We start from the raw sequence: 21,740 nt of genomic DNA, 5'->3' as shown, positions 1-21,740 counted from the left end.
AAGGACAAATGTTGGTCCAGGGTTTTGTTTTGTACAAAGCCAAGCTTTTCAGAATCCAAAGACCAATAGAAATGTTTCTAGGGCTGCTTAGACTTCTGATGGAAATGGTTTTAAAATAAGTAAATATTCCCCTTCGAGTGTGCACCTCCAAGCAGCAGAACTGTACAAGTGGCTTGATTAATCCCCCCCCCCCCCCCCCGGCTGAGAAATACAGGAAGCAAACAGCATAAATAGAGAAAAGTAAATTGTAAGCTTTTTCCATTCTGATGATCTCACATGGTGTCAGTAATGTACCTAAAAAGATGCCTTTTGTTAGCTATCTATAACTTCTAAATTGACAGTGTCCCTTTAACACTATTCCAGTTCCTGCACCAATATGCTTTATTTTAGTTTGTCCCCACCTTGTTGCTGTGCATTTGAGTTGTAACTAGTACAAATGAGTTAATGTTGGATAACATAAAGTGGCTTCTCCATTTAAAAAAAAAAAAAAGTGGGGGGAGTGACTAGTGTCTTGGCAATAACAGGAAGGAAAATCCAAGAAAACACTTGATGCTGTAATAGCGATTGGGTAAAAAGTATGTTCTAAAAGGTTGCCTGTATGTGGCAGAGATGTTCTAAAGCATTTTGATGGATCTCTGATTTGCAGTCCTAGTACGTAGAAGAAATTTGAAGAGCTTTGCCAGCCCCCAGGCACAGTGCCATAATTATGTTCTCCGCTCCAGGTTGGCATGGAGTTTGGGTGGGCACACTGTGTCCTGAGCATTGAATACAATGTTTCAGTGAGATCTATAATGCAGAGTAGAGAATTACCACTGTGTTTAGAACAAATTCCCAAAGAAAACAGCAACTCCTAAAACCCAGTATGTTAAATCGTGTTTGTTGCTTAACTCAGTCTCATACGGTGTAGTTTAAATAGGTGTTGGTTAAAAGAGGGCTTTTGAAACTATGAAAATAAATTTTAAAAGGCTTATTTCAAAGCCCAGCACTCTGAAGGTACATGTAGGTGGCTTTATAGTCTCCAGAACATGAGCAGTTTGCAAAAGTTCTTGTATATAGCTTTATTCTTAGTTGTTGATTAAACTGATGCGTAAGTCAGTTGAAGCTGTAAAGTATGTGTTCTGCCTGTGGCCGGTGTAGCTGCGCAGTTCTAGAAGCAGTGTGCTGCTGTTCCTGCAGTGTGCTGCATGGTGCATCGAACTGGCAGGCTCCCAGCAGGTACCAACTCCCTCACTGAGACTTCTTGCTGATTTTTGCAGCAGGATTTTTAAGGATCATTCCTCTTCTGTCCCTTCCCAGAATTGTCTTCCACTTCGTCACAGAGATAAACAGATCATCAGCCTATCCCCTATAGCAACTGCATGCCCATTTTTAGCTGGTGAATCTGATATTTTTCTTCCCAGTGCACCTGATTACCAGTATCATCCTGGTGGGTGGGCTAGATACTCTGTGCTTTCATCCTTGTTTTCGAGATTTCTCCAGTGTCATACTGATTCCCACATCCCAACACTTGCATGGCATGTAACTACCCTTGGCAATAATTATAGCAGTTAATAATTCAGAAAAACCAAACTATAGGTGATGTTTCCACCAACATGTGCGAATTCATTTGTGTTTGTATTGTGCCTTGTGGAAAAAGATGACACTATTCTAATCAGTTATCCCACTGTTGCAAGGCAGGGTGGGAGATTTGGGCGCACTGCTATTCCTCCTTACTGCATCACCTTGTGCCATGATCATCTCACAAGCAAATCAGGGTTGGGATGAATCCATTATTGGAAGAATACCTAAAAGAAATGATTGGGTGAGAGTGGTGGTGATTCAGTCGATGACACTCTTCCTTCTGAAAGCCTGTGTAGCTGAAGCTGCTATCCTTTTAGATGAAAGAGAAAATATACCACTTGTGTTCATAGTATGTGTCACAAAAGAAAGGGTGGTAACCCAGGGGTTCTGAGTAAACACCAACTCTGACAATTAAGTTTGGCCTCCATAAACTGCTCTACAACTCCAATTGGATATAGTACTCTTCATTTTCTATCCTACATAGATACACAGTGGTCCAGAAGCTGCACTCCATCCCAGAGGTGGCTACGTTTCAGTGCTCAGTGAAGTGATCCCTATATACCTCTTGCCTACCTCACATTCATGTTAAGGCTTAATTAGTTTATTTTTACAAAGTGTTTTAAGATCGTTAGATGCTGTAACTGAGCAAAGATGTCACAAGTTCACATTTTCTCTTTATGCTGCTTGTTTGCAGAGGTCCTACAGCAAAGAGCTATTTGAGGAGGTTATTTCAAAGATGAGGAAGGCTGGAATCAAGTCCACGATAGCAATAGAAAAATTCAAACTGCTGGCAGAGAAAGTGGAGGAAATTGTTGCCAAGAATGCCCGTGCAGAAATCGATTATAGCGATGCGCCAGATGAATTCAGAGGCAGGTTGATTTTTTTAATAACCTTTTGGGGGGAGTGCAGTTGCTTAAAGTATATATAAGGTAAGTATAATTTAGACCTGTGATTTCTAATGGAAACAGCCTACTGTTCTCTGTAGTCCTGAATCTTCCACCAATTCAGTGATAACAGTTCAGGTTTGAGTGAAGAGAGCAAAGTTGTTCAGGGACTGCATTATTCATACCTAGCCATGTGCTTAGACCAGCTTTGCAAACATGGGTCATAAAACAGTACAAGATCTCTGAGAGCCCAGTGAAATGCTCGCACTTTACACTTTGTTCTCCTTCCGAAGTTTATGTGAATGGACAGCTCTGCATTCTAGGGTAGCCTTCATCCCAGCAATTCCCCATTTCCAGCAGCAGTTGCCCACCTCTATGAGCTCTAATCTGATGGTATCTTCACTCCAGTTCTGGATCCGTTGGCAGGAGACACCTAAGAATGCTGCTTTTCCTCCCTTTGGGGTACCCTGTGTCACTTCAATAATGTATCTGGTCCTCAATGATCCAGAGAGATTCTCCAGGTCACTTCTGCGCTGTGAGGCATCAGGAAATCACTTATTTTTTTTCCCCTCTGTTTCTTTAATTTAATTACGTAAGCTTCATCTGCCCCTTCAGATCCACTCATGGACACTCTTATGACCGACCCTGTGAGGCTGCCGTCTGGAACGATCATGGACAGATCAATCATCCTGCGACACCTGCTGAACTCCTCCACTGACCCCTTCAATCGGCAGACACTGACAGAAAACATGCTAGAACCAGGTAGCTCTGCCTTTTATTGATGGAGGGTTGTACCCTTGGGTATGTCTCAGACTTCTGTAGGGTAGTGTCATAGCCTGGATAGAGCAGCAGTCCAGTTCTGCCCTCCCCACTCTCAGCTTTGGCCCCGTGTCTCTCAGAAAATTTCTAAGTTTTATTCTTTGTGGTCAGTCTTTGTATTTTTCCCTTCTTTATCTGAATGAGTCCAGAGCTCCCACCATTTAGGCTAATGCATCTTCTAGTGGTAGGTAAATATTACATTTGCTTCGTCGATAGATAAAGTGAGGCAGAGAGAGATTAAGTGATTTGCCTGAAGCCACATGGCAAATTCATTACCAGCGCAGAAAATAGAGCTCTGGGGTTCCCTCTTCATTCTCTGTCCTAACCAAAGGACAGCACTATTTGTCCCATAGTTGTTTCACAGTTTAATGTTTCTATAACTTCACAAATTTCACATTAACTATTTAAATTCTTTTCTCTCTTCATTCCAAGTGCCAGAACTGAAAGAGCAAATCCAAGCCTGGATGAGAGACAAGCAGAACACTGATCATTAAAAACTCCCTTGCAGTGCACGCCAAGGTCAATGAGAAGAGCAGGGCATGGATTGATGCAGTGATGATGCATATAATCCATTGGAAGCTGAAGACGGAATTAACGTTCAGGGTGCCCACCACCACTGACTTGTAATAATGACCAGAAGCATGTGGACGAGAAGAAAAGCAGCTTAATTCTTGTACATATATTTAAATGGTAACAATGGTCAATAGTGTGGAGGACAAATTAGGAAGTTTCTAATGTTACAAAACAAAGTCCTTCAATATGTCACGATTTGGGGGTTTTACAGCTGAATTATTTTAGCAAAAATGAATGGATCAGGGCAGCATCCCTTCAACTTTATTTTTTACAGCCAGATATTCATTAATTTGATTGTGGTTAGAACCTTGGACACTTTGCTGCTAAAATAACATTTTTCCCTCCCCTTTCCCCCCAAAACCTGCACTGCTGTCTTTTTTTTTTTTTTTTGTAATGCAAACAAAAACAAAACTCCACAGTGAAAATAGTCCTTCCCCTGCCCCCAGGAGAACATATTCTGTGAGATAATTGTGCCTGCAACAAAGTGTTAATCTTGGGATCGTATTTTTATATTATACATATTCGCATATTTGTTTTTTAATTGGTGTTAGCTGACACACAAGAATAATAATTTAAAAATTTTTTGACACACGGATTTTAAGTTGTTCTTTGAGATGTCCCTTTTCTTTGTGTTGAATAGAGAAAATCTTGATGCTCTGGTATTTTTGAAAAGCCTTATGATAGAACATATTGAAACAGCTGCTACCAAGGAGGTGTTTGGGAATGCCAGGACTTCAGTGACTTAAAATAAAGAAATAAATAAATTCTTTTAAAGCCGGAGACATAGTATGCTAAGTGACAGTTCTGAGCCGTGACACTTTGTCTCCGGAGAGTGGATCCTTTTATTCTTGGAGCCTGTAATTTGGAGTGGGGGTCATTTTTATGTTGCGTACCAGTTTGTATCCATGGCTTGGCCTTACCAAAGCAAAAAGGGTGCAGGAAATGTAGAATTTTTTTAGAAAAACTAAAAAACCAACAAAAAAAAAAAGATTTTTGTATTACTGCCCCCTGCTTAAGATACTTGAATTTCCTTTTTAAAAAGGATTTGAAACCGCAGTGTTTTAAAATTAAGCCTGTAAAAAAAAAAAAGTTGTTTCTTTTGTTTTTTGCTGACAGTGTCCTCTGTTCAGTTCCTGACTCTTGAACTAAAATAAATGGTGATACACATTCGCAAGGAACCTTCTGTCTCCCCATCTTTCAGTGGCTTGTTGAAGGAGGGGAAAGGATGGAATGGTTAGGTGGGAATGGCTATTTTGCTGCTGGAAATCTTGCTGATAATCAGTTTAGCGTTCCAAAGGAAAAGCAATTAGACGTGAAAAGCTGCGTAAACATAAATGCCCATTCTCCTCTTGTGGGACCTGCAAGCTAAGGCTCTTTTTCCCAGCTGGGAGAGCCTCACGCCACTTCACATCCATTCCATAGCTGAGCAGGGAGTGAGGTGGACAGGCTCCAGAACAGAGGCTTGTTCAGCCTCTTCAGCCAGCTACAATGTAGATCCTTGAGAGATGTGGAATAAATGAGAAGAGGAAAAAATGTGAAGGGAGGAGTATTTCTCTGCATTGCTAGTGAGATGGAGAATCCTGGGGCATGTGGATGAAGTCTTTTCTATCACTTCTTGGCTGATTTATCCATAACTCTTGACACTGAGGGCTTTAAAAACAAAACAAACCCCCACAAAAAAGCTACCCTTGAAGGAGCACTTACCATCACACTTGGTCATGGCTTTTGGGTTCTGCTATAACTGTGTGATGTCCAATAAGGAATGTCCCTTTCACAAACTCAATTTTTGTAAAGATAAGGCCTAATTAATTTTCTGTGTGTAAACACTGATTCATCTAACTACTTCCAATAGGGAAGACATCTAATTATCAAAGGTTTATTGCTTAAAACCATTAGAAAAGCTCTGCAAGAGTTATGAATTCATCATTAGTTTGCTGGAAGAGGCATATTCAGTAATGTGCTTGTTTGTTTTTAATGCATGATCTTCAAATTGTCATGGTTTCACCTTGACAGGCTCTGAACGTGTGTTTGGAGAAAGGAGAGATGGAAAAATTCTTAGTTCCCATTCAACTGTTCCAAATTAGATATTTGCATTGATAGATTTGTCTCTTCTCTCTTGTGGCTCACCTCCTTCCTGGGCTAAGGATGCCTGAAACTATAAGCAATCTCATGCAGATCTAGGACTGATGATTAAAATGTGAAAAGTGCAAACTGAAGACAGAGGATCCATCCTTCATTGATTGAAACTGAGACTAAGTCAAATACATCCCTCACTAATTACAAGTATATCTTGTCTCGGCCCTGAGGGCTCCTTTTGTCTAAGTGGGCAGAAATCTCTCACTGCTATTTCTCTTTGAGTACTGTATTCAGTGCTTAATTTTTGCCAGGGCTGATTCCTGACACCTCTAGGTTTGACAGTTCATAGCCCTGGCACCTCTGGGCTTGCTGCATCAGTTAGGAATGTAAAACAATTGGTTGAGCCCTGGCACCTCTTCATTACCAATTAAACATTGACAGTATTCAATACAAAAGACTGATCCACAGTGGAATCTTATGCAGAAGGGTTATTGTTTGACCACCCTTTTCAATGGGAAAGCCCAATAGAAACCTCACTCTTTAGTCTATATAAATAGTAGTTATGACACATGTGCATTTTCTTCCACTTCTTCCCATCCAAGCATCAACAGAATGACTCATTAGAATGAACTCAGGGCTGGTTTATACTACAAAATTAGGTTGGTTTAACTAACATTGCTCAGGGCTGTGAAAAATTTCACACCCTATGTGATTAAGTTAAGTTGACCTAAGCCCTGGTACTATTTGTGGGTAATGGAACAGGCATGTCTAGCTCCCCCCCCTGCAACCAAAGTGGGGCAGCCATTGGACCCATGCTGCAACTGAAAACTGGGGACAACAAATGAAGAACAGGTTTCAGAGTAGCAGCCGTGTTAGTCTATATTTGCAAAAAAAACAGGAGTACTTGTGGCACCTTAAAGACTAACCAATTTATTTGAGCATAAGCTTTCCTGAGCTACAGCTCACATCACATTCAACAGGAGTGATGTCAAAGCTTGAAAATCAGGGATCCAGAGGACACAGAGCAAAGAACTCCTGCCAGTGGTACACCTCTGCAGGTACACAGAGGTCTTTCTGGGGTTGCATCAACTCATCTAGATATTTGCCTAGTTTTACAGCAGGCTACATAAAAAGCACTAGTGAAGTCAATATCAAGTAAAATTTCATATAACTTGTTTATACTGCTCTATATGGTATACACTGAAATGTAAGTACAATATTTACACCCCAATTTATTTATTATAATTATATGGTAAAAATGAGAAAATAAGCAATTTTTCAGTAATAGTGTGCTGAGATTTTTTATTTTTAGTTCTGATTTTGTAAGTAATTTTTAAGTGAAGTGAAACTTGGGGGTACACAAAACACATCAGACTCCTGAAAGGGGTACAGTAGTCTGGAAAGGTTGAGAACCACTGGGATAAGGGACAAGAAATAGACCCCACAGTCACAGAACATGCCTGCTCCCCAGCTTTCCTCCTCCTAGTGTGATGGAGGGCTATCTTGGCCAGCAGGGGGTTGACAAAGAGATCTTGCAACTCCATATGGCCACAGATGCAGTGTGTAAAATGAGGAGGTGTGGGAAGAAGTGCAGCCAGAACCTCAGTGTAAGGTGCTGAAGGAGAACAAAGCCCTGGTCAAGCAGACACCAAGAGCTACCTACTTAGCTACCTCTGAGCCATGGATTTACTAGGGACACAAGAACCCCTTCCATTCCTGTAGTAGGTGTCTACACGATGGCACCTCTGCAGCAGCTGTGCTGCTGTAGCATTTCGCGTGTTGTCACACCTTTAGGAAGTTTCGTTAGGCTTATGCAGGAGAAGGGTGTGTGGTATGTATACTTGTTGCAGGATTTACAAGCCTCCAGATGAAGTAATTTACTGTGGTTGATTTGGCTTTTTACTAGTGTAATCAAGATCAGAATTTGACCTGGAACATCTGAAGTGCTGCACTATGCTGTAGAACTACCATGGACATCAGTTATAACTCATCAAGGAAAGGCAGACAAAGGAAATAACTGTGTTTTGAGAAAACAAGACCAAATGTTTCAGAAAGGCATAGAATTAAGGAAGTCATCAAATCAAGCATAATAGCTTTTTGAAAGTTCAGCATTCATAGTGTGCTAGACCTAAGAAGGTAAGAAAATTATATGAAATTTAGCATAAATGTCATTACCATTTGAAACAGTGCCATCTTCATCTGGGATGGATTCAGGAACCTCTGATGAGCATGTGCAGTTGAAGGCTAATAAGTATCTTAACGAACATGTAAGGGAAATAATATAAATTAAAATCTCAAGTAAACAGTCTTCAAATGAGGAACAACAATTCAGTTGAATAAAAGCAGCTGGTCCCACCTTTGCTACATACAGCTGGAGCTGAAATATGGGGGAAATAGGTGGCTAAAACTTAGAGAAGCAGCCTCCCCTACATATTGTAGAGCAGATAGCGCAAACTATGTTTTAGTGAATAAAAGCAGGAATCAGTTTGACGCTTGCTGTAATATTATGGCTGGGCATTTCAAAAAGATGTCTGCAAATGAGTTTATTAAACTTGCTGATCTGCATGTGTGAAGCTAGAGCCTGAGTTAAGGCTCCTTGGAAAGTTTCCTTAAATGTTCAAGAGGCCACCTCCACAGCAACCCTGGCCTCAGTCAGAGGAGAACTGAAGCCCAAATAAGAGAGAGATTTTGGTTTTCAAAGTGGCAACAGAAAGCAATGGTACTTTCCAACCTGCTCTGCAGAGGGATAGCACACTGGTTTGAGCATTGGCCTGCTAAACCCAGGGTTGTGAGCTCAATCCTTGAGGAGTCCATTTAGGGAGCTGGGGCAAAAACGGGGCTTGGTCCTGCTTTGAGCAGGGGGTTGGACTAGATGACCTCCTGAAGTCACTTCCAACCCTGATATTCTATGAAATAAAATTTAACTTCCCCTGCCCCCCCATATGAAAAAATTATGAATGTCCTAGTCACTTGGTTTTTCACAGCAATCCAATTCATGGCTTCCAATCCAAAGCAGACTTTGATATTTGCATACTTGTCAACTGAAAAGCAGTACTGTGATTGTAACATTAGTGCTGTTTGGAAAGCATCCCATTCTTTCTGAGGGATTAGTTAGAGATCATCAAACTGGATTTATAGCAGGAATCTAATAATACCAATGACCTGCATGATTCATAGCATTATGCATGGAAATAAGGCATAAGTTTTTAACAGGGAGAGTAATTCATCATTGGAACAACTTACCAAGGGTTATGGTGGATTCTCCATCACTGACTTTTTAAATCAAGATTGGATGTTTTTCTAAAAGATCTGGTCTAGGAATTATTTTGGGGAAATTCTATGGCCTATATCAGCGGTTCTCAACCAGGAATACATGTATCCCTGTGGGTACACAGAGGTCTTCCAGGGGATTCATCAACTCATCTAGATATTTGCCTAGTTTTACAACAGGCCACATAAAAAGCACTAGTGAAGGCAGTATAAACTAAAATTCCATGCAGATGATGACTTGTTTTGACTGCTCTATATAGCATACACTGAAATGTAAGTAAAATATTTGTTCCAATCCATTTATTTTATAATTATATGGTAAAAATGAAAAAGCAAGTACTTCTTCACTAATATTATGCTATGACACTTTTGTATTTTTATGTCTGATTGTGTAAGCAAGTAGTTTAAGTGAGGTGTAACCTGGCGGTACACAAGATAAATCAGACTCTTGAAAGGGGTACAGTAGTCTGGAAACGTTGAGAGCCACTAGCCTACTTGCACCAAATAGCCATCCATTCTCCTCTCCCTGGACAGGTTTCTTGTATGACAGAATATAGCATCTTCATGGAAAGGGCTATCTTAGTGCATTTCTAGAACACCATGTAAACTTTCCCACACTATATAATGACTTCATAGTAATACAGGCTACTATAGTCAAAGGGTCAGCTTGGGCTATTATATGGCAGTATGATACATCACTATCTTTTTACTACTGCCTTCTCATTCTCCAGGTAACAAAGATTAAGGCCAGAAGAGACCATAACAATGTTGTCTGACTCCTGCATGACAAATCCATCACCAAATGATTCCTGTATTAAGTCCATAACTTCTGGATGAGCTAGAGCATATCTTTTAGAAAGACATCATGTGATGGAGAAGCCATCCTCTTCTTCTAAGTTGTTCCAATGTTTAATTACTCTCCTATAAGAAGTCTGATTTCTAGTATGAACTTATCTAGTTTCAGATCCAGTTGCTGCATCTTAGATATTTGTCTGCTAGATTAAAGAAATCTCTTACTGTCAATCTTTCCCACCCATGTAGATACCTAGGCCAGGTCTACACTTAATGCTACAGCAGTGCAGCTGTACAACATGTGGTGAAGACATTCTACGACAATTAAAGAGAGCTCTCTGATCAGCATAAAAAAACCACCCCTGGGAGTGGCATAAATTATGTCAGTAAGAGAAGCTCTCCCACCAACATAGCGCTATGTACATTAGCACTTACGTTAGTGTAACTTCTGTCACTCAGGGGGGTGAAATATTCACCCCCGAGTGACATACATTTTGCCGACATAGGTGGTAGTGTAGATATAGCCTTCGATCATGATCAAGTCACCTCTTTAACCTTTTCTTTGTCAAGCTAATTAGATTGTGAGCCCTTCTCTAGGAGTAAACTTCTCTAAAGTGCAGACATGAGAAGTGGACAGTCTTCCAGTAACTGTCTCAGCACTGATGCATGCAGTGGTGGTAACATCTCCCTACTTCTACTCAGTATTCCCCTACTTATACAGATAAGTTTATTGCCTTTGCTCTCTTAACCAGTTGCATCATACTGTCAGCTCATGTTCAACTCGTTATCCACATAACACAAAGCTCTGTGGTCTCACTGCCTTCCAAAATACTCTCCTCCACCTTGTGCGACCTACATTTTGGTTTCTACTATACATAAACCTTACATTTAATTGTATTAAAGTGCATGTTGTTCAACAGACTATGCTGTAGAACTGAACTGTCATTTACTCCTCCACTGTTTGTCTGTTTTACCAGGAATGATAAGTGTTCTTCCAAGTTCTGTTGATAGAGAGATTAAACAGGATTGGACCAAAAACAGATTAATGTGGGGGTGCCTCACTGGAAGATGATTTCCCCATTTATGATTAGTTAAGGATGTGTCATCCAGTCAATGGCTTGCTACTGTTAACCATTCACTGTTGGGATTCAGAACATCCTCATCTTGTCATCAAAGGGCATTGCTGCTTCAGCCACTGAAGGAGCCCCTTCTGCTCCTCTTATAGGGCTTCATATTAAAAAATAGTTTCTCCAACTCATTTAAGCACAGGAATATAAAAACAAACCCTTACCTCTCTCTAACTTTTTAGGGAGCACATCAAATTAACGTTTTGGTGGCACTTAACTATACTTGTATCTATTAAACTAGTGTGGATGTATGCAATCGTTACAAGAAAAATGAGGAAATGTTATGTAACAAGACTGTATGATTGTAAATTTTTAATCAGGGGGTTTGGGGTTCTGCAAGTTATTGTCGGAGCCCTGAAAGCTTCTTTTCTATTACATTTTCCTCTTTAAATCCACACCTATTCAAAAAGCTCTGTATTGTAGTGATCAACCATCCCAGCATCAGAGTCTGGATTATCTGGACTCCAGCAGCATTTCCCCTTCATTTGGTCAGAAGTATCTCAAATAGCAGCATAGAGGGGTTCCAGCACCTTACAGAAGTGAAGGCTTAAGACCAAAATGTTTCACAAGGCCATGGAGGTACAGTGATCCAATAGGGTTCCACTCTGCCTGCTGGGGTCATGGGCAACTTGTGCATGGGGGAGTGTGCAAATGAGCAGCTCTGTTCTCAGTGTCAATCCAGCTGTGCATGGGGTATTGGGTTAATCCTCCATTATGACATTTTAGGAGCTAGTCTTTTTGGGCTGTTGGAGAAGGACTGCCAAAATGAAGATGATTCTAATATAACGGAAGAGTTAGATGACAAGGTACAATGCCTAAATACAGGCAGTGTCCTGTATTTAGCAGAGGTTGCCAAAGGACGCACAAAGAATTTAACATTTAAGCACTTCCCAAACGCAAAGACACAATCACTATTTTGAGATTTAAGAATCCCCATGTCTTCTGTCAGGTTGCTACCTATATGTAGAAAGAACAACCACCTCGCTCCTGTATGCCATTCAACCTCCCGCCTCAATATTCACCTTTTCCCCCCCACAATCTCTAAACTGATTCTCTAATTATATCCCTTTAAACAATTTTAAAAGTTATTCTAAATAAACCAAAACTTAAGAACTAGGGTACTGCAACTGTACTATGCAAACAACCTCAGCCTTATTCTACATATTCCTCCTCCTTTCCCTCCTCTCCCCTGCTTCTCCCTCTCTCCCAAAGTTCCTCTGAACAGGAATTATGTCACACACCATATACACTTAATTGGATATTAAAGAAATATGTTAACCATCACAATTTGTAATGGGGATGTTCTGTAATCAAGCTCAAGCTTTGGATGCATTGTCTCTCTACTATACAACGAATCTGTGTTGTAGTCAGGTTAGGGGACAAATGTCTTAACTGTAGTGTAGATACTATCTTAAGAAGTTAGTATACATTTTGGACACACTGTAATCCCATATGTTAAAATACATCCTTTCATTTAAAGAAACCTCTATTTGCCTCCCTTAATAGAAGAAAAGACACACACACAAAAAAATTCCTCAGGTCAGTCATTATAGGATTCATAAAACAGAAAAATTGATCTCTTTGAAAAAAATACAGAAACTAACACATTCTTCAGTCAATTACTGTCCAAAACAACCAAGATACAGCCCTCAAACAAAATATGGGATCAATCCAGTACCTTTTGAAAGGGCTCATGTTACTGGACTCCTCTTACCGCGTGTGTGTCTGGAGGAAGTTATTGTTGCTGACAGAGACTGATACACTGGAAGAAGAGATCAGAGGAGAAAAAATAGTAGAAAATGGAGAAGTTATACCTAAGATATTAAAAACAAACAAACAAAAAAAAAAACAAACCACCCTGAAATAATACTTACCTCTCTCAAAATCCTCAGAATGGGGGACACATGTTTTCTCTCCTGTACTCAGAGCTTTTTATTTTATTCCTTCATGCTGCATTTTCATCTAAATTTTTTTACACACAGAGGAAGGGCTGATGATTCATGCTGCGTCACATACACCAAAAAGAGCAGTTTTTCCTGATTTTAATTTTTAAGGGCATCTTGGAAATGTGTTATGCCAAGACATTTTTGGCAGTCCCAGTTTGGATGCTTTTTACTGTCATTGTTTTACTGCCTTGGGAGCATGCAATGTTTAGCGTCTTTGAAATGATTGTTACAACAGCTCTTCCATTATTTTCTACCTGTTTCCAGTCACGTTGCTGTAATTGCTGAATCTGCTTTTGCCGATGTTATTGTACCAAACTGTCTCCAGCGATGACATAGTAGAGTGATAATTTCCTTCTCTTCTGCTATTCAAATCAGATGAAATTCATCCCTGTATGTGGGGGATACCACAATACATATGCATCACTTCAATCCCACTTAAACCTTCAAAAGATGGGGTCCTTCAGAAGAGACGGTAGGACTCATCTAGTGCATAGGCCATGAGTTCAGGTGACATATGCATATACTTAATGCTGACCCCTTACACAGGGGTAAATTTTATCCACAGTGAGTTTTGTGCTCTGAGTGAAAGAAGGGATGGACACTGGAATCAGAAGACTGCATATGCTTTTGGGAGTGATATTGCTAATGTTGTTTGTTTTGTAAAGTATTTTGTATATTTCCTGCACTACACAGATAATTTAGATGACATTGCATGGGGATTTAGGGTCAGAGACAAATTATTAGACCAACAGATTCCAGGTCACTTGCACCTAGATATGCAACTTTACTGAGCATTGTAAGAAATTTCACCTGCATCCATTGAGGTCACTCTGTTGCATTTGTATTCAGGACTGTTCCTACATAGAGCATTTAAAGAGCTGGTGTGTGGATGGTTGTTTTGTAGTTTAGGAAGTTCTGGGTTATTTTGAATGGACACTGTGTGAGTCAGTTACGTTAACTATGTATTGTCTATAACTGCTCCACATTATATCAGTCAGAACATAAAATCACTAATTACCTACAAGTTGACATGGGGTCAAGCTGCAGTGTTGAAACAGACAGTAAAACATGCTTGGAATAAGGGGATATGTCAATCTGCAATTCTGGTTCATTCCATTAGTTGAACAGGAGCTAGTCATGAAGTTTGGCTCTGGACTCTCCTAAATTTCAAGGTGATTTGGATCTGGGTTTCTGTTCAGATCCATTTCTAATTATAAGTTTAAAGCAATAAAGAAAAAATTTGCTTGTTAGTGTTGGGGGAAATTTATTCATGACGTAACTTCAGTTACTTCAATGGAGTTATACCAGGGACCACTTTGGCCCATTCAGTTTCACCCATCAGGTGAACTAGCTCATACTTAGTTCACACAAAGAGTGTATTTTATATACCTTGTAACTGACAAAGGAAAAAACAAACACTTAAGAACCTGCATGTAATGCCAGTCCATATGGAGACAGTTTAAGCCTCAAGGTATCTCCTCCTAATATCCTTTTTATCCTTTACAGAAAAGCGATTAGCCCAACACCCACTCAAGGAGCACACTGTGCTATTGCTTTCTGCAATCAATCCTTAGGTACGGTTATATTTGTTCAGTTTACAGACTTGTATGAAATTTGGTGGTGAACCTCCTGAAGACCCTTTCTTCTTCTGCCCATGTGTTTGGAGACCATCTGTCACTGCACAGAAATTCCTATAAATGACAACTTGGGATTTTTTTAAATCATGGTTTTAAGACCTAAATTAACTGATATGAGGTTGTTCCTAATTATTAAAAAAGTCTGTTATAGAAAAATGATGCATGAACTGCAATTCAGGAGAGAGAAATGGTTCACAGGATCTTTGAGTGAAATTAAACACCTCCAGCTGTTGCCAGGGAAAGCTGTGGGATACGGTGACAACAAAACAGATATCTAACATTTACAATTTATAGTAGGCTTTTAAAGATAAGATTTTTAAGAAGGCAATGTCAAACTTTTTAAGCACCAGATTCAATCTTGCTTACAATCTGGATAATTTATCCAGATTCTTTGTTTACTTCTAAATCTAATACTCTCATCAACAAGAACTTGAAAACCATAACAATGGTATTTTATAAGACCTATAAAACCACCTTTTGTTCTTGCTTTGCAGGTTCTGCAGCAATGTTTAACTAGCAAGTAAGGTTTCCACATCTGTACTGACTATCATGCTACCATGCAAAGAATCACTATGAATGCAAGTTAAAATTGTAGCTGCTAAACAAAAACACATGTTCATGTCAACTTCATCCAAAAACACATGGGGGGGGGAAGGGAAATAAATATTTGCCAAATAGAAAAGGGCTTAAATAATAAAATCCCCCACCCCATTTTCAAGCTTCTTAGAAGGTGTCAGAAGGAATTCAGATTAATACAAATAAATATTGAACACTGATTGAGAGGAACAAAAATAAATCTTGTACTGGATATAGAAATCTTGGGTATCAAACATCTGCAAAAGAAACTGTGCTTACTAAAGGACTAGCCCGATAGTACAACTCTTCAGTTTGTTGGTTTATGTTCTGGAATGCTCAGTTTAAGTCTACGATATTGTGGTGAGAGACACTGCCTTGCAACATTCAACAGCAACCCCTCCCGTTAACTCAGGAGGAAAATCCAGTTCTCAAGGGAGTCCCATCCATTTCATCTCTGCCAAAAAGACAGTGCTGCAAGCAAAGGCCTGGAGAAATACAAGCAGGCAGCCTCAGAGCTCCAGCAGATATACAGAGTAAAATCACTCCACACAAGAGATTTAATCTTTAATCTTAATTTAAAATATAGTTTCAAAAACTAAGATTTAAATACAAAGACAGCAGGAAGATTTGCGGTGTTAGGATGATGCTGAGAGACTGGATTTCAATCTCTAGAACCACTCAAGTTTTAGTTGTGGAAGGGGTATGAAATTTTGCAGTTGGAAAGCTGAAGGATTGGAATGTGATCAGAATATCTGTGAAAGATGAACAGACTATCAAAAGCAATATGCAGACTCTGAGGTCTGCTAAAATGAACATCAAGACCTATTGATGCGATAGGTAAATATTGACCTTAGTTTTACCTTAGTAAATAAACAGTTACCTTGATGAACAATAAAGCCTGATGGCCACCAAAAAATGAAGGCCATATATGTATCGTTGCACATGTGCTAAATAACAAGCCATAGGTTGAAGCTGGAAATAATTTCTATGGCTGAAGGTATTTCACAATTGTGAATTCTTCCTTTTCAATTAATAAGGAGAGAGAGAGAGTGAGTTAAAGATACAGCAAAATTATTTTTCACCTCTGATAAACAGGCAAGAAGCAGACATTTGCATATCATCTAGTTCACTCATCGGAAGTACAAATAATCATTTTCACTGAATTTAGTTGCCTTCAGGATGCATTTGTTTTACATTGATGACCTGCATAGTTAACATTGCTCCAGACCTCCCTATTATTTTCGTGGTAGAATCTGACATGATTGTTTTTATCAGTTCATGAATGAGAATTTTATTCTGCAGCTACTATTTTTCTACCCTGAAGGAAGCCTGGCAGCAAGCTCAGGCTGGGGAGAACGCTAACTAAAACAAGGAATACAACACTGAACAGAAGAGACACTAACATCAACATTTTCAGGAGTGCCCCCTGATTTATGTGCCACTTTGGGCCTGATTTTCAGGGGTAATGAGAATCCATGTCTCCTTTTGAAGTTGTAGGTGCTTAGCCCTTATATCAGAACCTAACATGTCTCAAATGGAGCACCAAAAGTTGAGGCACCCAGAACTAATTGCCACTTTTGAATATTTTGGCCTTATTTGTGCAAAATGCTGCCACCTCTGACACAACAGAGTATTACATGTTAATCACTCTGAGGACCAGAAGCAAGAGAAAGCCTCATGGCCACACGCAGCACAGCACAGGCTTCCCTACTGACAGTTCCAAAAAAAAAGATCTGTGACTTCATCATTCTTTATTATTGGATGACCTCAGACAACAGCGGATCTGAAAAAATTGAACTTGACATGGTCTGCTAGGATTCAAAATCTTGACACTTTGCTTACTAAATTAGTAAATGGAGTTTTGTGGAACAGGTAGAAAACCAGAATTTATTCATGCATGCAAGATTTTTCTCTATATTTTGATATAGGTATACATGCATTCACTTACATTGCAAATATCTGGCAATTAACCACATAACTTATATGTCGGTGTCTATCCAAGTATCAGGAAGAAAGGAGTGCACTGCACTGAAAGCCCTTATTAGCAGACTATGAAGATAGTTGTATTTTAAGCCAAATCAGACAACCAAATGTATCCTGGGCTGATCTGATTTCATTGTCCTAATACTTCAAAACTATGTAGCTTTAGCAGGACTACAGACTGGAAATTTGGACTAGTTTAAAAACCTCACACCAGCTCTTTAAAAGTGTTGATTAAATGACAATTTCGGTGGGCCAAGAAAAGTGCCATTTCTCCCATCCATAACGCTGTACTTTCCCTCAAAGGAAGAACTGTGAGTTTTTACCTCCCTCTTATTAATTCACTCATTGCCTTTGCTCAAGGGCGTATGTTGAGCTTTCTCCTCCTTCCAATTCATTTTTTCCTAAAGTAGCATAGGCCAATCTATTTAGAGCTAGAAAGAGTTTTTGAGCAGATTGTCACTACAGATCAATTTTTAGCATGAAGCAGTAAGACATACACCATGAATATTTAAAGCACTCAAATATAACTTTAGATTACACAACAAATTTATAAAAAATATTTAAACATTCACAGGAAAACAAATGGCCATGAGAATGTGTAAAGAAGATGCCAGTTTGTAGCTCTAGACAACTCAAGCTGTCTCGTACCCAAAAATGCCCTTCTAAAGAGAAGACTACAATATATTTCTGTACGTGAAATTTACTTTAATTGGGCCTAATCCCGCACACACTGCTGTAGGTTAAAAACCTTCCAAAGGGCCTGACTGCCTAGGAATCACTGCGTTTATCCTTTTATAGCTTCTCCCAGCATGCCTGTGTGGTAACTGCCCCTTTAAATGTGGAAGAAACAATCAGCTGCAGTGCTAAAGCAATTATTTTGCCTCTGCCTACTATAGCTAGCCCTTCTCTCCGTTCTACCTAATAAGTGCATAGCTCCTTTTATGTTGCTTTCTTACAGTTAAAAAAAAAAAAGTATCCTCTTTCCATTTATCTATAGTTTTTACACAAATGAAATGTTAAGGATTACCCAGGGTCCAGAGTAACATACATATTTGTGAGTAAAATTACTGACCTATGTAAGAAGATACGGTATGTAAACATACTGAACAAATTAAATCTTGATGTGGAATTACATTAAAATAAGTTTGGAGATGCTGTTACACTAGTAATTTATTTGACTCACTAAAGAGTATGTTAAAGTTTTGTAAACTCATGATTTTAGTGAGTCTTGGGATAGCTGATATTTTTATTAAAGCTACAACTTCTGGAGTCATGTGACTAAGTGAGACTCTCAGCTTTAATTTTAAAAGTAAATTTATAGTCTTCATAGTTACAGAAAAAAGCCTGAAAATGTGAACCCTAAGGACTCAAAAACCAGAAGGCATATACAAAGAACCCAAAGTGTATTAGGTTTTAAAATCTCATGAGTTTGAGCCAAGCAAGTCTTTTGGGGACCTGACTCATGAGTTGGCCATGCTGATGGCAATAGGTATATCTAAGAGACTGGGTCATGAATAGCTGGCCTAAAAATACAGCTCCTCTCTCCATATAACTCTTCCAGGATTTGGGTTAAGGTAGAAGGGCTTGTGGGGGAGAGGAGATGGAGAACAGCTCCCCTTCCTTTGCTAACAGCAGAATTGAAGCTATACTTCTCTTGCTGGCCTGCGGGCAGTTCTTCCTTCTCCTTGCCCAGCACAGCCAGAGTGGTACCTCCTTTTTAAGAGCCAACCAGCAACCCCCAAACTATCATGTAGGATTTTATGACTGCTCTTTTCCCTTCAGCAAGGAAGCTGATCAAGAAAACATTACTCCAGTGTGCAATTAGAAACCCTGATCTTGCCGTGAGACGGGGCTTTGTCTGGGACTGCAAAAACTGGGGCTGTGGCCTGGAGTGATGGAGATGGGCCTGCTGCCAGACAATCTGAGTTAGTCTCAGCGGCTGGGACAGGGAAGGAGAACTTCCCCCCAGGGGAAGTGGCCTGCCCCCCTAGTTCATTACCCTTCTCATGGGGCAGGCACCCTAAATTAGGGGTGGCAGCGGGTTGTGTTGCAACCAGATGCCATGGCAGAACTAGGCCTCAAGCCACAGCTCTACCAGGCAGGGTCCCAGACCTGAATCCCCTTCCCCTGTCCCCCTCCCCCCCGCGACAGCCGCCCGACCCTCCCACCCCCCGCTTCCCCAGCTCCCTCCCCCGCGACAGCCGCCCGACCCTCCCACCCCCCGCTTCCCCAGCTCCCTCCCCCGCGACAGCCGCCCGACCCTCCCACCCCCCGCTTCCCCAGCTCCCTCCCCCGGGACAGCCGCCCGACCCTCCCCCCCTTCCCCAGTTCCCTCTCCCAGGACAGCCGCCCCCCCCCCGGGATAGCCGCCCACCCCCTTCCCCAGCTCCCTCCCCCGGGACAGCCGTCCGACCCTCCCCCAGCTCCCTCTCCCCCACCGCGGCCGACCCCCCTTCTTTCCCTCGGTCTTCCCTAGCCCTGGGCTCTGCGGCGGTTCTCCACTGCTACCGACCGCCGCCTCAGCCGCAAGAGGGCGTAGGCCCGGGCCGGTGTACTTCCGCAGCCGGGCGGGAGAGAGGACGAGCAAACGCCCACTCGCTTATCTTCATAGGCGAGGGGAGAAAGGGGAATAATTTCTTTCGAACGCTGATTGGCCAAAGACAAGAAGGGGCGGACTCTTAACGCCGTTTCGCAGTGGGATTGGTCAAGGAGGCAGCTTCTCTCTCCCCCCCCCATGAGTTGGACGAGCCCATTCTTCTGTTTCGGGCTGTGATTGGAGGAGTGGCGCGATGTGATTGGGCGCTCAGCCTGCGTCACCGCGCTGGGATTGGGGGAAGGGGCGTCGCCGCGCTGGGATTGGCGGCGGGTGGCGTTGCTCGGTGATGGGGGCGGGGCGCTGCTCGGCTGAGGGATCGCCGCCGTCAGTTCGCCAGCGGTGCTCCGAGGCCGCGCAGCTGCTGCTGTCTCCTCTCGGGGGTTCCTTCTCCCTCCCGATCCGGGGGTGCCCTGGGCTCCGTGCCTGTCCCGGGGCACCGTGATGGGGCTGGGCGGACCTTTTCTTCTCCTCCTTCCCCTGCTTCTGCGCGTCTCCGCCGGCGCCGCCTCCTCCTGCTGACCGCGCCGCGGACCCCGCTGGACCCCCATTGTCCGCGGCCTGCGGCCCCGCCCCGAGGTGAGCGCCGAGGGGAGCCCCTGGGGGCGATGGGGAAGCCGCCCGTGGCCGGGGGGAACAGCCCGGGGACCGGGAAGCCGCCCGGGGGGGGGTCGCTAGGCGGCGGGGGGGGGAGAGAGAGTCTAGGTGCGGGGGGGAAGTAGGCGCCATAATGCGGCGGGGATGGGCGGGGGCCGCTTGTTTCCCCGGGGGCGGGGGCCGCTGGTAGCGTTGGCCGGGGTTCGGGGGAGCCCCCACCCCCACCCCGGCGGCTCTGGCAGGGGACGCTGGTCCTGGAGCTTTGCTGGCAGGGGAGATTCCGCGGAGCTGTCAGTGCAGCGGCCCAAGGGCGTGGAGCTCGCTTGCAGCCGTTCCTCCTCCCTGCTGCGCCGGCCAGACCCGGCGCCCCAGTCTCCCCTTTCCCCCGGGAGACGCTCGGTGCCAGAGTCTCTGCTGTCTCCCCGGTCCCCAGATCCCCTCTTCTCCCCCAAAGTGCGGCTCGAGCCGCAACTCTGCATCCTCATCTTCCAGGCTGCCTGGGGGGAGGCTGGATTTGCTCCCCCCAGGGTTGTGAGTGAAGGAAGGTCCCAGAGCATCTGCTGAGGAAGGGGGTGGGGGTGGGGGAGAAGACCAGAAGGGAAGGGGATTTACTGCGTTTTGGGACCCATCCATAGTGCTTGCATCGTCTGCATTCAGAACAGCGTAATTACCAGGGCAGCCATATTGGGATGATGAACGAACAATCCTCTAGGAACTAAATCGGGAGGGAGGGGGCAGGAGACAGAGAATGCAGAGGCTTGGCAGCTGTGGGGTCACTGACTGAATACAGCCGCTAAATCCAGGGTGCGGATTAGTACTGCCAGTCACTGGTGTCGGGTTGAATTTTACCTTTTTTTTCCTCTTTTTTTTTTTTTCAAAATGCAGAATCAAGCTTAGGAGTAAAGTTATGTTCATAGTCCATTGTTCAGTGTGTTTCAACTAATAGTTCTTCCCTTTAGTGCTGTGTGCTGATCAGTTGATTGCAATCCTTTATTTATTTCCTTTTTCATTCCTGTGTGTGGGAAGTCTTCCTAATGACAAGGCTTTTGACACTGTATCCAGGTGCCTGTATTCAGTATTTTAGCTGGCTTCAGCGCTTTCATTTAAACTGGAAAAAAAAATCAAAGTAATTTGGCAGCCTGCACTGCAGCAATCCAGCTGATGTCTCAGGCTGTTATTTTTGTCTGATAGTTGGTGGAGTACCCAAAATTGGAGTCCTTATGGTTCTCTTGTTCATGGAGTCTTATTGCTTTGAACAGCTGCTGTGCTAACTTTCCACAGGCTAATCTCTCTGCTTGCCCCTGTTA

The 21,740-nt window shown here is 42.3% G+C and overlaps 2 protein-coding genes and 1 long non-coding RNA gene across 17 annotated transcripts in view; 2 read left to right on the top strand and 1 right to left on the bottom strand.

Annotated features, from left to right (window-relative positions):
- The window catches only part of UBE4B (ubiquitination factor E4B), a 67,238-nt gene extending 62,232 nt beyond the window's left edge, over window positions 1-5,006 (top strand). For all 4 annotated transcript variants that reach the window (XM_073316798.2, XM_073316801.2, XM_073316799.2 and 1 more), the window contains 3 exons: window positions 2,255-2,429; window positions 3,060-3,206; window positions 3,696-5,006. In XM_073316798.2, the coding sequence (XP_073172899.1) occupies window positions 2,255-2,429; window positions 3,060-3,206; window positions 3,696-3,757 (384 nt within the window). In that variant the 3' untranslated portion in view covers window positions 3,758-5,006. The remainder of the gene's footprint in view (window positions 1-2,254; window positions 2,430-3,059; window positions 3,207-3,695) is intronic.
- Window positions 5,007-7,234: 2,228 nt separating this feature from the next.
- Window positions 7,235-15,855, bottom strand: LOC140900126 (uncharacterized). 2 transcript variants are annotated; one of them, XR_012155566.2, is made up of 4 exons: window positions 13,302-15,855; window positions 12,976-13,063; window positions 12,780-12,863; window positions 7,235-8,167 (listed from the first exon to the last, which is right to left on the bottom strand). It is a non-coding gene; the product is annotated as an uncharacterized LOC140900126 (long non-coding RNA). The 2 variants fall into 2 exon arrangements; XR_012155565.2 differs by having other exon boundaries at window positions 12,976-15,855.
- Window positions 15,856-20,127: 4,272 nt separating this feature from the next.
- KIF1B (kinesin family member 1B) overlaps window positions 20,128-21,740 on the top strand; it is a 150,049-nt gene continuing 148,436 nt past the window's right edge. For 6 of the 11 annotated variants that reach the window (XM_073316470.2, XM_073316471.2, XM_073316472.2 and 3 more), the window contains exon 1: window positions 20,135-20,415. The gene's annotated coding sequence lies outside the window, so the exon portion shown is untranslated. Of the gene's footprint in view, window positions 20,416-21,740 lie in introns of all 11 variants that reach the window. The other 5 variants (XM_073316479.2, XM_073316474.2, XM_073316477.2 and 2 more) reach the window with 2 other exon arrangements.

Source organism: Lepidochelys kempii, chromosome 18 (assembly GCF_965140285.1).
Source record: "Lepidochelys kempii isolate rLepKem1 chromosome 18, rLepKem1.hap1, whole genome shotgun sequence".
Classification (NCBI taxonomy): Eukaryota; Metazoa; Chordata; order Testudines; family Cheloniidae; genus Lepidochelys; species Lepidochelys kempii.
Note: the sequence above shows the minus strand (reverse complement) of the source record. Positions and strands in the feature narration are given on the sequence as shown.